Below are 16,476 nucleotides of genomic sequence, written 5' to 3'. Positions count from 1 at the left end.
GCCTTTAAATTCCTTTGAGATAACACTTTTTATACTCATTTGTAGTAAATAAATAAATACTCCAGAAGGTCCTGCCTCTTCTTCATTAGTCAAAGCCAACTAATCCTGTCACCTATCGCTTGAGTGCTGACTGACTAGTCCCCCATATGAAAATGCACTCTCCTGGTTCTCATCACACCTCACTGAACGTCAACAGTTTGTACAATTTAAGAACCACACATCTGGGTGCATGGGTGTCACACTGGGTGTCCCCTAGGGGTCAGTATTGGGCCCGCTTCTTTTCACCATCTACCTCCTACCCTTGGGCTCAATCCTCCGTCACCACGGGGTCCATTTCCACTGCTACGCCGATGACACACAGATGTATATCTCCTCCAAACCCACTGCTACTATACCTCCCACTTCCCTAACCAACTGTCTGGATGACATCAATACCTGGAAGAGCCAAAATGTTCTAAAACTCAACGGCAATAAAACTGAGGCTCTTCTTATCGGCTCCAAATCCACCCTCACCAAGTCACAACCCTCTCCTGCTCCACCCATCATCATCGACAGCTTTCCGGTACCATTCTCCTCCCAGGTCAAGAGCCTTGGCACTATCCTGGACAGCACCCTTTTATTTGCACCTCATATTTACAACATCACCCGGACTGCATTTTTCCACCTCCGCAACATCTCCAGACTCCGTCCAGCACTGTCCCAGTCCAGCACTGAAATTCTGGTCCACTCCTTCGTGACATTCCGTATCGATTACTGCAACGCCCTCCTCACCGGCCTCCCTACCAAACTCACCGACAGACTGCAACTCGTTCAGAACCTGGCCGTCCGGATAATTACCCGCACCAAGTCATCTGACCACATCACCCCCCCTTCTTATTCAACTCCACTGGCTCCCAGTTCACTACCGCATCATCTACAAAAACCTCCTCCTCACCTATAAAGCCCTTTACAACCTAGCTCCCACTTACCTCTGTGACGTTCTACATGAATACACTCCCCCCCAGAGCCGCCTGGGAGATTTGCGAGGCCCTGTGCGAAATGGCCGGGGGGGCCCTCGCGCGCGAAATTTTTTGGGTTTTTCGGATCGGGTGTGTATATGCGCAATTTTAACTCTCCAATTAGCAAAATACTGGATACCTTCCCCTGCCTCATCATCCTTTGGCTTGCCTCGATGATGTTTGTAACAAATTTATCAAACGAGCCTTTCAGAGAGGCATTAAACTCTTCCATTTTCTTTAGTTTTTTTTTCTTTTTTCATCCCCTGATGGAAATTTCCTGATTCTGTCTCATTCTCTCGACATTGTGTGACAGTTTGTTCCAACTCCACCCGTCTGGATCAGAGCAGCTTGTGTCAACGCGCTTGGTCTGACGCAGTTGTATTGAACAACAGACACGCGCATCATGCACATATATTTATTGATATGCACAGACTAGTACACATTTAGGTCTGTAATGGAACGTGACTGTTGATATTTATAAGGGAAAAAACGAAAAAAAAACGAAAAAAAAAAATTTGATTTTTTTTTTTTTTTTTTTTAAACAAAAAAAAAAAAAAAAAACGGCCCATAGCGCGAGGCCCCGTGCGGTCGCACGGTTCGCATACCCCTTGCGGCGGCCCTGCTCCCCCCCTATATTTATGTTGATATCAAGATGAACGAATGATGGGCAGGGGTAGCCAAGACTTCAGTTTTAGATAGGTTACGTTAAAGGAGGTGATCCTTCATCCATGCCAACAGGTCAGAAAGGGAAGCAAAGATATGTGCAGATATTGTGTGGTCATCTCGGGGGAATGACAGGTACAGCTGTGTATCATCTGCATAGCAGTGATATGAGAAGCCATGTGAATGAATAATCTGACCCAGAGAGGTGGTGTATACAGTATGGCAAAAAGAAGGGGCCCAATTCAATTTTCAATTCATTTTTTTATATAGCAGCTATTACAACACAAGCTGTTTCTAGGCACTTTCCTAGTACTGAGCCCCTGGGTACCCCCTGTGGAGAGTTTTAATGAAGATGTTTTCCCTTCCATGAAACTAAAGTAATGCCTGGTAAAATAGTAACATAACCAAGAATTTGGGGGTCCTGAGATACTCAAGTCTGAGACTTTAGATAGCAATATGCTGTGGTTAATTGAAGGCAGCAGATAGGTGAAGGAGGATAAGCCGGGAGACCATACTATAATTTTCAAACAGAGCAAAGTTGAGTGAAGGTTTTTTTTAAGCGCAGCATGATTGTAGCTTGTTTGAAGGCTGATGGAGATGTATCTGAAGCAAGTGAGGAATTTATCATGCATGTGACTGCTGGCACAACTGTTCAAGCTATGGCTTGGAGTAGGTTTGAAGGAATTTTGTCCAGCAGACAGTTAGTAGGACTGCTACTAGTGAGTAGTTTGGATACCTCACCCTCAGTGAGCGGAAAAAATGGAAAGGTTTTCCAGCTCTTTTCAGGTAAAAGTCAGGGGCACGCGGCCCTGGACTGGTTACCATTCCATTGCCGTGCAAACATATAGACAAACAACAACACGCACCTAATTAAACTAACGTCAATGTTTTTGGACAGTGAGAGAAAGCTGGACTACCCAGGAAAAGCCAACAGAAGTGGGGGGAAACATAGAAAAGCTCCTAAAATATTCCTGTTAGTAGAACCAGGAACCTTTTTATTATGAGGTACTCCCCTGTGAGAAATCCCGTGCAGAACAGATTCACAACTGTAAGGCAGAATTGATATCTGACTTCCATCATTTGTGTTATGTTTTTAGATGGGGAGCCCACAGTTTTAAATTGTATTCATTTTTTACTACTTTATTTCATATTGCAGATTTAGTTTTTAACATTACAAGTAACAAGTTGCTATGTTTGCACAGAGTCTATAAGGGTTAGTGACACGTATATAATGGGAACTCCAGTGTTTTCAGTGACATTACAGTTGTGGCTACATGGTGGTAACTCAAGAGGAACATACGTAGGTTTAGGGTAAGCCTATACGTCAGATCCTGAGGGAGGTTTCGGGTATGTAAATGTGTGGTTGTGCATGCGTGTGAGTAACAGACAGAAAAGTGAGTGTCTTTGTTTTCTTGACGTATCAAACATATGTCATGAGAAAATCAGCAACATATGATCAGTGTTATTATGTGCAGTGCAATACTGCTGACATTAACTTTGACCTTAACCTTAACATCAACCTCTTCTGCTGCTACTTGATGAACTTTAACAAACAGTAGATGAACAATTAATTTAATTTTGTTCTGATTAAAGTACTCTTCATTTACCGAGGAAACTCCAGCCCCCACCCCCGACCCAAAAAACACTCCGAGAAAGATCTGCTTGATCACAAATATAGCAGACTGACACCAGCAAATCTACACAACCCATATATTGTTCTTGAATAGAGATCAGATTAACGGTTAGCAAGGACTCTCCATGCATGGGATTCCATGACATTTCACCAGCTTATTTTTCTTAACGATTTAGTATTTTATGTGCAGTGGGGTTTTCTAAGAGGTGATCTAACTCTTCTTAAGAAAAGCATGTGTTCGTGTTTTCATTTTGTGGTTTCTCAATGTGAGGTTCAGGATATGCTTTGCGTGTACTCCTCTGGTGACACCTCCTTCTCTGAGGTTTCTATAGGTGTACCATTTTCCACTGCTCTATGCTCAGTTTGTACAGCTATAAAACAGATGCAGATATTAAGTAAATGGGTGTAAATCAGAGGCACTTTTCAGTCTAAAAACAAATCTATTTTAAACCAAACTAATTAATAAAAAAAACAACCCCTGTTCTTTGGAACGTATTAGGTGCCGCTCGTAAAAGCAATACAAATCATCCAGGAAAGGAGGAAGTGTGTATTTAAGGAACTATGCCAAACACATTGAAAAAAGTTTAACAAATATACTACAGAGAATAAAAGAAAACCATTAAAAAGATTAAATTGAACCAGATTTGTAGGTTGGCTCATGCCTTTTCGGTTTTCAGCAGTCAAAAGTGGTCAACACTTCCTCCCATGACTTTGGTTTTACATCGCTTAGAAAACCAAAGTCAAAGTGACGTAAGCAGAAAAGCCAATATAAACCCCAGACACATAAGCAGACGCTTCATTGAGTACAATGAAGCATCTGAACCTCCAAGCCTTGTCTCTACTGGCATGTGTACTGAGTATTTCGACTGCAGCACCGGTCAGCGGCTGTGGACATCCAAAGACTATAATAAATGGACTTTGCTGTGATATGTGCCCCCCAGGTAAACAACTGATATATGTACGTATGTTGTGAAAAATAGATATTTTGTTTTGCATACAACTTTTCATATCCTCATCTGATGATTATATGATGTGTATGAAAAAAAAAAGATTTATTTCTGACTTTGAAGGTACTTATCTGAAGGACTTTTGCTCAAAGGATCATCCAACCATCTGTAGCCCTTGTGAAGATGGGAAATACTCGGATAAATACCATGTCTTTGACAGGTGTAAGCAGTGCCAGTCTTGCCAACACGGTAACACTTAACAGGGTTAAACAAAGCATTTATTATATTTGACAACAACAAAAAAATATGTGTGGTTGAAGTTCTTGTCTTTCTTCAGAGTACTCAGAGAAATGTACAAAAACCAATGGGGGAACCTGCTCATGTCGATCTGGTTTCCTGTGTTCCGACAACCTCTGCTCTTCTTGTGAGGTGAACAAGTGCATGGCCTGGGAGAAACCAAATAGGACAGGTAAGAATGGACATATTCGTAGGTGAGGGAAATTAGGTTTTTAGGACAGCGGACAAATTCATATGGATGATGCATCAGTAAAGCTTCACTGTTTCAATAATGACTTACTGCTGCCTCTTTAATAACTGTGAGTGTTATTAGTGGCTGGTCACAAGAGCGTTAATAGAAAAAAGTTGTGGGTTGTTAATAAGTAAAACCACAAATGCCAGTTAAAACAGTATGAGTGAGAAGTGTGAGAATTTTATGTTTATATATTCAAGTATATATTATCTATCTGTCTGTCTGTCTGTTTGTCTGTCTATCTATGTATCTAGACACTCCTACTGCTCAAGGGTTGACAGTGCATTCATACCACTGTGAGCCTAGATGCCCTGCAAGTAAATACTTTGATGCAAAAGAGGACGACTGCAAGCCCTGGACAAAGTAAGACCCATTCAAACAACAGTTTTTCTCAGTTGCTTTGACTATTTTTTATTCAAATTCTTATAATTTTTGCAACAGTCTTAAAATTCTCTAAAAATCATACTGTGGTGATTAGTTCAGTGGGCATCAGAAACCTAATGCATCACTAATAAATACAATTAACTACCAAAATCTAATTTTTGTGTCAATGTGGCTTTGTTTGAAGACTGTGATCAAATTTCATTACGAATCCGTTAATCAACTTTCTATTTACTTAATGCATGTATAAAACATGCTGAATTGAGCTGAATAAAACAGAAATATGAATCACCTGTGATAAACAGCTTATAAACATAAAGCTTGTTACTCAGTATATGAAAATCATAACTCTCGTTTAAGAATTAAACTAAAGCAAGTAAAATATGAAATACTTGTGGTCTACAGGTGCGCTTCTGGTCTAGCTGAACGTTTTCCAGGGAACAAAACTCACAACGCAGTCTGTGACAAACCTGGTAAGTTGACAGAGGGAATTTGATGATGGAGGAAGTACATGGATGCTATAGCAGTGTGGAGAGCTTGAACTTCAGTGTTTTATTAAACTTAATTAACTTCATTGACTTCCAGAAATGCAAAGAGACTCTACTCATGTGATCCTGCTTATCATCATTGCTTTGCTCTGCCTCACCGTTATTGGGACTTTGTTTTGTATCTGCTCAAGGAGATTGTGGAACTGCACAGCAAGTAAGCAAGTCCAAATGAAAAATATATTAGGACGATACACACCCATGTGCACATACACAAGTCCCCCTGAAAGTTGTAGAAATAAGAAAAACTCAGTGATTTTTCTCGTGAGAAAGATCATAATAAAGTGGCAACATTACAAAGAGGAAAAAACTTTACTCTCCAACCTTTACTCTGAATACAAAAATATATTTACATTAAACATTGAAATCAAAGTGATGAGAAAACTTGACAGCTGATGACATGATGGGAGAAAATTCAAAGTCACAGTAAAAATGTGAATCACTGATTTTCTTTTACCTGCATTTTTCTTATCATTCAAACTTTTATTCATAAGGGCTTGTAAAAGAAAACACAGAGGATGGATAAAAACAATATTGGAGGTATTTAGAGGGAAATATTTATGTTAAATAAATAATTGTTTCAACAAGTTCTCTCTGCCTCAGATAATAAACCTATCCAGACCAGTGACTCTCATCTGTCGGAGGAGGAGAGTGGGCGCCACTTCATCTCCCAGGAAAAATCCCAGCACACCTAAAGTTCTCTTGAGGTGCATTTGGAAAAAATCTCTATTGTATAATATCAAGATGACTTCATCATTTTGATAGGCTAAGAACACTAATAATACAATCATAGAACTGTAATAGTAAAACAGATGTCTTGTGTTTGCAAACATTTAAATATGTGTTTAAAGGGTTTCTGTAAAAGTTAGAAAAAGTTGATCCCGAGTGGAATAGATTAAGGGCGAAAAGTGAAATGATAACCATTTGTCTTTTCTGCATTAATACTCATTATGTGCTCTTGATCATAATGCTTTATCCTTGCTTGCTTCACTGTGGTGACTAAATACCTCACACGAATGGGCTTTACTGTGTAGTCATGCATGTAAAAACTCATTTTTTGTCATGTAATAATGTTTATTAATTACACACACACACACATATATATATATATATATATATATATATATATATATATATATATATATATATATATATATATATATATATATATATATCCTCCAAGATAATATCACTTGCCCCCACAGAGCTGGATTATTTCCAGAATTTAGGAGTGGAGAGGATGGAATGGCCTGCCTGCAGTTTTGACCCAGTTTTGAACGCTTGTGGGATCAGTTTAGGCACGTTGTTAATGCCGGAGTGACCAACATAACCACATTGGCTGACTTGCAACAAATACTGGTTGAGAAATGGGATGACTTTGTGAAGTAGTGTGTGATTGTTGTGGTTTTTGTATGGTGCTTTCAGATGCTACTGAGGCCTCTGTTTCTTTAAATGAATAAACTGTTAATCGCCAGAATGTCTTGTTTCTTCAGACTTCAATCATCCAATTCAATAAGCACCACCAAACAAGAGTCAATGGCAGAATAAGCTGTTTGGCATTGGCTGTTCTTCATCAGCAAAACCCAAAATACTCAACCTGTTTTTTGTGATTTGCTTGCTTTTTTAATTTAATTTTAATTGTATTTTATCTGTTGGTGTTTTATCTGTCATTTGTAACTATGTGTTGTAATTGCTGCTGCCTATCTTGGCCAGGTCTCCTTTGGAAAGGAGGTTTTTAATCCCAATGGGATCTTCCTTGTTAAATAAAGGTTAAATAAAAAAATAATAAATAAAAAACGTACCTGCTGTACTCTACTGCCATTACTTTTTAACAACTTGTGCTTTTTATGATTTTACCTCTTTTATTACCATTTTATTTCATTCTATTTGTTATTTAATGTTTAATTTTGTCTTGCTGCTTTGAATGTCGATGTAGGCAAGGCAAGGCAAATTATATATAGCACAATTCAACACAAGGTAATTCAAAGTGCTTTACATTGACATTAAAAGCAGCAAGACATAATTAGACAGTAAATAACAAATAATATTGAAAAAAATAAGAATAAGATGATAAGAAAAGAAGTAAAATAATAAAAAGCACAAGCTGTTAAAAATAAGGGCAGTAGAATGTAAAGCAACTTGCCTTGCCTTCTGGTGCTTGCAGTTCCCTGAGCGGCCAGCAGGGGCGGAGCGGCGCAGGTGGGTTTGGGCTACGTCAACGACGCCGCCATATTGGATGTGGCAAAACTGCGCTCTAAACTAATACAAGTAAATTGACTTATTTTCATAAAGCGCCTTTCCACAAAGAAATGTACGTTTTACGTCTCATTTATTCATTCACACACGCACTAATATACTTGGGAAACAGTTAGGCACCAAATATAATATATTTAATTTTCTCAGATGGCAAAAATAAAAACTTTATTGATCCCACATAGGAGTAATTCATGTTATATCAGCTATAGAGAACAAGGTAGTGCTAAAAAACAATATATATCCCCCCTCACAAAAATAAGAAAAATAGAGAAACATATTTTCTCATCAACAAAACTAATTTAAAATTTTTCAAATAACATATTTGAACCATTTTTCAGACAATAAAATAACATTTGAACCATTTTTCAGACAATAAAATAACTGAAAAAATCTGAAAATGGTTCAAATATGTTATTTTGTTACTTGAAAAATTTTAAATATTTTTATGTAAAATATGCTTTGTTGATGAGAAAATGGAGAGAATTACTCCTATGTGGGATTAATAAAATCTTATTTTTGCCATCTGAAAAAATTAAATATATTATATTTGGTGCCTAAACTGTTTCCCAAGTATATTAGTGCGTGTGTGAATGAATAAATGAGACGTAAAAGGTAAATTTCTTTGTATAAAGGCGCTTTATGAAAATAAGTCCATTTACTTGTATTAGTTTACAGCGCAGTCTTGCCACATCCAATATGGCGGCGACGTTGACGTACGGCTCAGCGCTCGATGGGGCGTCTACGTTTTTATGTCTCCGCGTACCCTACGCCGTACCCTACGGCGTAGCCTCTGCGTCGATTTAACGCAGAGCCATAATTCAGGCTTGCCTGGTCATGTGACCGCCGCCTTGTGTCCCGGTCCTCTCGCTCTCTTCCCGGCTGGAAACGCCACATCTGACCGGGAGGGAGAGGCAGATACCGCCACAGGGGAGTGTGATCACCGAGCCTCAAGATGCTGGCGCTAATAAACCGGCTTTTGGACTGGTTCAAGTCTCTCTTTTGGAAGGAGGAAATGGAGCTGACGTTGGTCGGCCTGCAGTACTCTGGGAAAACAACATTTGTAAACGTGATTGCTGTAAGTCTGCAGCGGCTGCTAGCCAGCCTGCTAGGAAACTGCTAACAGCTTTAATAACGGCATGACAGTCGACTGTCCGGGTTTTGAGGCGTAAATGTTGCTCCTCTGGTTGCGCAACATCTATAAACACACCTGCGGAGCGTCGGGTTGTGTGTGATTTGTCAACAGCTGAGCTAAGTAGTTTGCTGCTTTTGTCGGTCACTAATCAGGCTCGTTAATGCTAAACTCCAGAGCAGCAGTGACTTGGGTTTTTTTTTTCTTTTTTAAAAATCTCTTTTAAAACTGAGTTACCCAAAACTGTCAAAGAGTTTTTATAACCAACAGGGTGTTAACATGCTGACCATCTTTGCAACAGCTGCCAGAAGTACAGACAGGCAGTGGCGTCAATTCAGTCGAAGCTAAGGTATAGCAAGGTTACAAGTCACAGAACTTAACTAGATTATCAATCAACACGTCCAGCAAATACTGTAGCTTATCTGTACTGTGTGGTCAAGAAAATTACAACTTTTTCAAATGCAGTCTCGCTCACTGCAAAAACTCAAAATCTTAACAAGAATATTTGTCTTATTTCTAGTTAGAATGTCTCATTTTTAGTAAAAAAAAATCTCATTACACTTAAAACAAGAGTCATCACCAGAAAAATAACTTTTTATGTGACCATTTTCACCTGTTTCAAGTAAATTTTCACTTGAAATAAGTAGAAAAATCTGCCAGTGGGACAAGATTTATCTTCTCATTACAAGCAAAAAAATGTTGTTCCACTGGCAGATTTTTCTACTTATTTCAAGTGAAAATTTACTTGAAACAGGTGAAAATGGTTGTTTTTGAGTCTTGTCTTAAATGTAATGATATTTTTTTGACTAAAAATTAGACATTTTAACTAGAAATAAGACAAATATTCTTGTTAAGATTTTGAGTTTTTGCAGTGTATAATAACTAGTGAAATCGATCATGTTGTTCTGATTTGCATTTGTAGTTATTCTATATGTATTAAGTAATAGAATAATCAATACAAATAGACACAGAGTAATTCCATAAATGTATTTAAAAAACAAACATTTACATTTTCCCTTGAAGCCGAGGTGTGGCGGCTGCCATACCTTGCCATACCCAATTGACGCCCCTGCAGACAGGTCACACAATTATGCACATTTTCAGACTGTGTGTCACTTTTGCACAGGTGTACAGTAGCTGAAAAGCTGATTCAAGCTTCAAAATAAAAATAAAAAATAGTTGCCACGGATTTGGGAGGCTTTTACAACAGGTGAAACACAAGATGAGTACCTAGGCCAGTTATTATAAAATGCAACTTTTTTTTTGTACTGTTATTCTTGATGTCTTTTTGCAGATATTCAACCTCATTGGGTGACACGATGATGAAGGGGCAAGATTGTGCATAATTTAGTAAAATGGAAACAGTAGCAGCAACTGCAGAAAAACGAAATGCAAATTCTGATAAAAGTGCAGAAATGGATGAATTGCTTCCATTGTGACTGTTTTCTTTAGCAATGCACAGTGTCTCAACTTTAGCAAGGATGTCTAAATGGTTTCCTTTTTGTGAGCAGTTCACATTGTCTAATCACTAGAGTGCAACATGTACTTATTTGAACGTGGTTGCGGTTGGTCTTGCAACCATTTTCACATGTGCCCTCGCTTCATGAGCTCCGTCTGATAACCAATCAAATTTAACTGTAACGGCTTAAGTGCTTAAAAAGTACCTTACTATATTTGGCATGCTTCTGATGGGAGGGGTTTGTGTTCATTTACATTACTGTACCCCAGTTGATCTGCATTCTGAGCTATACATGTGACAGTTTAGTCTAAAATTGATAAATCATCTCTAAATTAACAGATGCTATCTCCAGTCTCAACTCCAGTTTCACAAAAGCAGTAAGTTGATTTGGTCTTTGGAAAACAGATTACAATTTTTTGTCATTCAACTAGGTAGTAAATCCTTTTTTTTCCCCCATTAAGACAAAAAAAGCAAACATTTATGGAATCATTGTTGACTACATCTTTGTTTTGGCAAAGAGAAAAAAATTAAACAAGATGTAAAATTTAAAAAGCCATTTCTCAAAGAAATTGAAAAATGTTATTTTTATAAATGAGATATTTAATAATAAATTATTATGTTTACAAGGCACAAAAACCCCACAACACATGTTAAAGATTGTGCTGAAAATGATGCGAACTAACAGGAGATCAGATAAGAAATTTGAGTTGAGAGTAAAAAAATACGCTCAAAATGAGATGAGATGAGAAAATTACCCCAGCAGTCAGTGACGCAGAGGTCTGAGTACATGAATGGCTTTTGCGGGGGTGGTTCCTCCTTTCTCAGTCACAAGATCATGGCATTCACTTCCACTTAGCCTCATCAGGTGACTGGCCAGTCATGTGCTGTAAAATATTTGTATATCAGACAGAGCAAGTGCTTACGTCTACAAAGAAAGACGTAGTGAAAACTTATCAGTGGCTTGTTAAGTTAGACATAAAAAGTGAATTCAGTGTTTGCTGAAACTGATCTTCTTACACTTGACCATGAAACGTGCACTTGCAAAATCTAGAGCAAACTTTATCATTTGGCTTCGTTTTAAGTTGGATGTATAAATAAACGATTTTAAGAAAACATTTTTCTTCTCAGAAATATCACCCTGTTGTTTTTTTTTCCCCCTTAAAGAATACTGTCAACACTATTTCATTATCTCTAATGATAACATTTTTCTTCCAGCTCCTTGGTAAAGATCCTGTTCAGAAATGGTTATACTTTGATAAAGGCCTCTCGGTCGTTTTTCAATGGAGTTTTATATTTAAGATCATGTTGAACCAACCATGCTTTTTACGAGTAGTTTATTATAGGGGGTTATTAGAAGTGTATAGAAGTTGTAGTAATCTGTTATACAGTAATGTTCAGGTCTGCTGCACAACACTTGACAAAAGGTAACATGCAGTTTGTTGAATTTTCCAGTAAGATCACATTTTGCCCCTTGATTTAAAAGGTTGGTTCATCCACCAAATCAAATTTAGAAATAACACAATAACTTACCAAAACAAATTTCATGAAACTTGGTAAAGAGTGGTAGCACGGGTGACGGAAGAACTGTAATGAACTTATTTTACATCTGTGTTTCCTTTCAGTCTGGGCATTTCAGTGAAGATATGATCCCTACAGTCGGGTTCAACATGAGGAAGGTCTCCAAAGGAAATGTCACCATCAAGGTTCAGTGTCAAACTCTTTGCTTTGATTAAAGTATCACTTTTAAAATAGAGATGAGTATTGTTAGGCTTTTATTGAAACTGAAAAGGGGTATTGGTATCGATGGGGTCTGAGCAATCTGAATTTAGCAATACAGTTGTCTGTAATTTAAAATAAAAGTAATTAAAGTGAATGTGTTTGAAATTTCTATTTAATGCTTTTTCTGTTTGCTTGGTATGATCATTATTGTATTGGGACAAAAACCTAGTGAGCAGCACTGCTGAGGCATACCACACTGTACATATTTTTAAACTTATTTGCATAACCTCAGTCATGCTAGTTGTGATGTGTTAGTTCACTATGTCTTTATTTTTTCTAATGTACTAGCTTCACATCTGTATGGATCGTGTCACTCTCTACACTGTTCATATGAACAGTACCATTGTGTAAGCTATGTCTTCCAATGTTCACCTTTGCACAATATTGTTCCAAGAGTACAGATGTGCAGCAAATTCCTGTGGTACATTACAAGAAAAAAAAACCCCATCTAATTTAAAGTGGAACACCAAATTACCCTCATAGTCTCCTTACAGTTGATGATATACATCAGAAGTAGAAAAATGATCACTTATCTGTGGTTGACAAGACTTTTTTTTATGAAACAGTGTTCAAGGACTAAAGAGTTGTCTCTTAGTCAGTTTATCAACAATTATTTAATGGAGCATTTTAACCAACTCAACTGGTGGACTGACTGACTGAAATGACAACAGATTTGTTTCATGGGAAGGGAATGATGCATTGTTTATGACATTTCAAATCTTGTGTTCATATTTCTTCAGATCTGGGATATAGGAGGGCAGCCAAGGTTCAGGAGCATGTGGGAGCGGTACTGTCGGGGAGTTAATGCAATCGTGTGAGTATCCAACGCTTTTCAAAAAATTTCCATGTAGGGGAATTCAACTGTCACAGAACTAGCACTGTTGTTGTTAGTGTTAGCTGGAGTGTAAAATATTCTGTGACATTTTGTCATTTCTAGGTACATGGTTGACGCAGCAGATCGAGACAAGGTGGAAGCATCTAGAAATGAGCTTCATAATTTATTAGACAAACCTCAGTTGCAAGGGATTCCTGTAAGTTTAAAAGTCTGTCATTTCCATAAAAGTCATGCAAAACGGTGTGTGGGTTTCTGCTCGATGCTTCTACTTGCTTCAGATTTCATTGCTACCCTTGTTTTTTGTTGTTGTTTCTTTAGGTTTTGGTACTCGGTAACAAAAGGGATCTCCCCAGTGCTCTAGATGAAAAGCAGCTCATTGAGAAAATGTAAGTTTGGAAAGTGTAGATGAATAGATACATTATTATCTGTCATTAACAGTTGTTGGGTTGTTCACATTTACATCAGTCTACTGAAGATGCATTCCGTCATAAAAATAAAAAAAACGGGATTAAAATCAGAATATTATTATTTTCATGTACACTTTTAAACTTTAAATTTCAAATAAGTTGAACCATTTTTGTACTAATGACAGGTGCAATGTTTATGGTCCTTTCCTCTTTGTTAAACCAAAAGATGTTTTCATTTGTAGCTTACTGGCTCCCTCTACTGTCAAATTAAAAATATGTCTGTGTCTTTCAAACATGCAATGAATTAGTTAGATTATGTTTTAATGCATACCATTGCATACTCATATTTATTTCTTTGTGTAACTTTTCTTTTCCTTTTTTACAGGAATCTAGCCGCTATTCAGGACAGAGAGATTTGCTGCTATTCAATTTCCTGCAAAGAGAAAGACAACATTGGCAAGTTGCAATTACTACTCTTACTACTTGTTTGTAGGGGGCCAGAGGGATTTAAAAAGACAATTTAAGGACAATTTAATCTTTTCTTGGGTAGCGGTTTGAGAATGTTTGTTTAGTGTCTCTGTTCTACTACTTGAAATTCCCCTTTAAGAAGGACATATTTTTTCTCTTGCTTTCCTTCTTTTTTTTAACACACCTTTAACACCCATAATTTGTGGGTTTCAGGCCTTTCTTCTTTTACTTATATAAATCTCAATCTAACACATTTTTATGATGTTTATCCAGTGGACAGCTTGAAAAACTCTAAACAAAGAGTTTCTCTTTTGTCCATTTCTTACTTGTTAGTTGATTAAACAGAGCAAAGGAGGCTTTAAAGAGACGGGAGCTAAAACGGAGCGTATCAGATAGAAGGGGGCAGGAACTGCTGAAGTGATGTTTAATTTGATTAAAAAAAAAAAAAATAAATACTGTTTGGTGAGGATGCAGGTCCCAAAATTAATTAAAAAAATTAACTTGTAAATGAGCATGATTAGGACTCTTTAAATTGTAGTGCCTAAATGAGCAATTATTGCAACCACCTAGTGTAATAGAATTATATATTTAATAGATTTTATATAGTTAAGGTTTTTGTCTTACTTTTCCTTTAGCAATGTCGAAATCTTGTTCTCAGTATAACACGGCGTGTTCCTTTGATTGCAGATATCACACTTCAGTGGCTCATCCAGCATTCAAAATCCCGCAGGAGCTGAAAATCCCGGAGTTATTGTCGAGCTGTATTTGCCATATTACTGTCGTGTCACACTTTACCACTCTGCAATGATGTACAGTTGCACCTTCATCTCATGTGCTGCACTGTTCTGCTTGTGTCATACCTTTTTTTTTTTTTTTTTTCCTCCCCCTCCCTCCTTAAAACCCCTCTGTGAGTCTTTCACAAACCCAGACAATGCACTATATAAAAGCCGTTTGTACTGGATTCAAGAATGGTAATTGGCATTATATGTCTCATGAAGTTATACTTCTGATCTACATTTTACACTGCTGGCATTACTCTGTTAATCATACCCAGTAGTTTGTACATTAACATTATGTTGGATGTATTACAATATTCTGTTTGGAGGAAGGTGTTTTTATTTTTTTACCCACCCCCCCTCTGTTAAACAGGCCTCACATAATGAGACAGGTTGCTCACACAGTTGATGCCGGGTGATGGTTGATATAGACAAGAAGACTTTCCTGACTCTGTCAAGCTCTGCGGTCATCTTTGATGACCATCACCCTTTGCTAGATCGAAACGTGTCTATTGTTTTAGAAAAATGTACGTTTAGGTCGATTTAGACAGAACTGTACAAATATCAAGCTACTATGATTTTTACCAATGTGGGATGTGTGTATGAATATATGATTCTATTTAAAGTCTGAATGTACTAAAGGTAAAGCTGTACAGGGTTGTGTGATTCATAATGGTCTCTGTAAAATAGCCTCAGTGGATTGATGTCCTTTGTGCTGCCTCAAAGCTGAGAGAGTGGCAGAACTTGAAGTGCCTTGTGCAGTGTTTCTCACCTCTGAAGCTAAGCAGCATGCAAGGTGTGCCTACCTAGGTCAAGTTAAAAACACCACTTCATATACATGAAATAAACAGGCATGCTTTTAATTTAGATATGTCTCTCTCTTTTTTTCAAAAGTATGAATTTAAGAATCATTCAATACCTGCACAAGTATCATCCTAGCAGCAGATGTAACCATTACAAAGGTCTCCCCAGTCTGTGAAATGACCTCAAACTTCAAGTGGTCTGGATCAGTTCCAGTAGACAGACCACTGAATTTGCCACTGACCTAATCTACCATTTGTTGGACCTTCTATGGCATGGAGTTCATCAACCTGAGGAAATTGACTGAGTTGTAAAATCATCCACTAAAATACAATACATGGGTAAGAAATTAACTGCTTGACTTGACAGATTTGTGTCAGAGCTAACAGACACATCCATTGAATATTGCAATTTAATGTGTAAAACTGCACCTGTTCTAAAGGGTAAAAATTGTATTTGTTAGTTACTGACGCAATAGATGCACAGTTAACTTTCTCAGTGGGGAGTAGCTGTGTGTAAAGGAACGATGGTCCATAAAAGTCCTCGTTTACCCTTTTTTTTTGCCAGTATTCTATTTTTATTTATTTATTTATTTGCACAATGACAACAGTACATTTTTTATCATACAAGGACAAATAATTTGTGCAGGAGAGGAAAAGAAGCCCGAAGGGCTTATAAGAAATCCTCCCCCTCAATACAAAATCACCAAAACAAATCAATCAATAGAAAAAGAATAGAAAGGAAAAGAATAGGTAAAAGAAACAAAGAAAAATACAATAAACACCCAAACAAAAACATCCATGAAATGGCAATTTCATTTCAGTACGAATAGCCTGTTAATTTTGTCTAAAAGATACCCCATTAAGTTGG

At 37.5% G+C, this 16,476-nt stretch overlaps 2 protein-coding genes across 4 annotated transcripts; both read left to right on the top strand.

Moving 5' to 3' along the window:
* Positions 1-4,107: 4,107 nt before the first annotated feature.
* Positions 4,108-6,740, top strand: tnfrsf18 (tumor necrosis factor receptor superfamily, member 18). Of its 3 annotated transcripts, none has more exons than XR_009783034.1 (6): positions 4,108-4,235; positions 4,365-4,490; positions 4,579-4,710; positions 5,025-5,624; positions 5,737-5,853; positions 6,300-6,740. XR_009783034.1 is itself a non-coding variant. In XM_061728532.1 (6 exons), exons 1-6 carry the CDS (start codon positions 4,223-4,225, stop codon positions 6,090-6,092), a joined length of 804 nt encoding a protein of 267 aa, XP_061584516.1. In that variant the 5' UTR covers positions 4,108-4,222; the 3' UTR covers positions 6,093-6,740. The 3 variants fall into 3 exon arrangements, 1 of the variants encoding a protein (XP_061584516.1); XR_009783035.1 differs by having other exon boundaries at positions 4,108-4,252; XM_061728532.1 differs by having other exon boundaries at positions 5,025-5,133; positions 5,557-5,624; positions 5,737-6,740.
* Positions 6,741-8,780: 2,040 nt separating this feature from the next.
* arl8ba (ADP-ribosylation factor-like 8Ba) lies at positions 8,781-15,672 on the top strand. The gene is made up of 7 exons (XM_061727317.1): positions 8,781-9,027; positions 12,163-12,243; positions 13,060-13,133; positions 13,257-13,350; positions 13,473-13,540; positions 13,947-14,017; positions 14,717-15,672. Exons 1-7 carry the CDS (start codon positions 8,905-8,907, stop codon positions 14,764-14,766), a joined length of 561 nt encoding a protein of 186 aa, XP_061583301.1. The 5' UTR covers positions 8,781-8,904; the 3' UTR covers positions 14,767-15,672.
* The last annotated feature ends 804 nt before the right edge of the window (positions 15,673-16,476 follow it).

Source organism: Cololabis saira, chromosome 8 (assembly GCF_033807715.1).
Source record: "Cololabis saira isolate AMF1-May2022 chromosome 8, fColSai1.1, whole genome shotgun sequence".
NCBI classification, from domain to species: domain Eukaryota; kingdom Metazoa; phylum Chordata; class Actinopteri; order Beloniformes; family Belonidae; genus Cololabis; species Cololabis saira.
The sequence above is the reverse complement of the archived record's forward strand: the minus strand, read 5'-3'. Positions and strand labels throughout refer to the sequence as shown.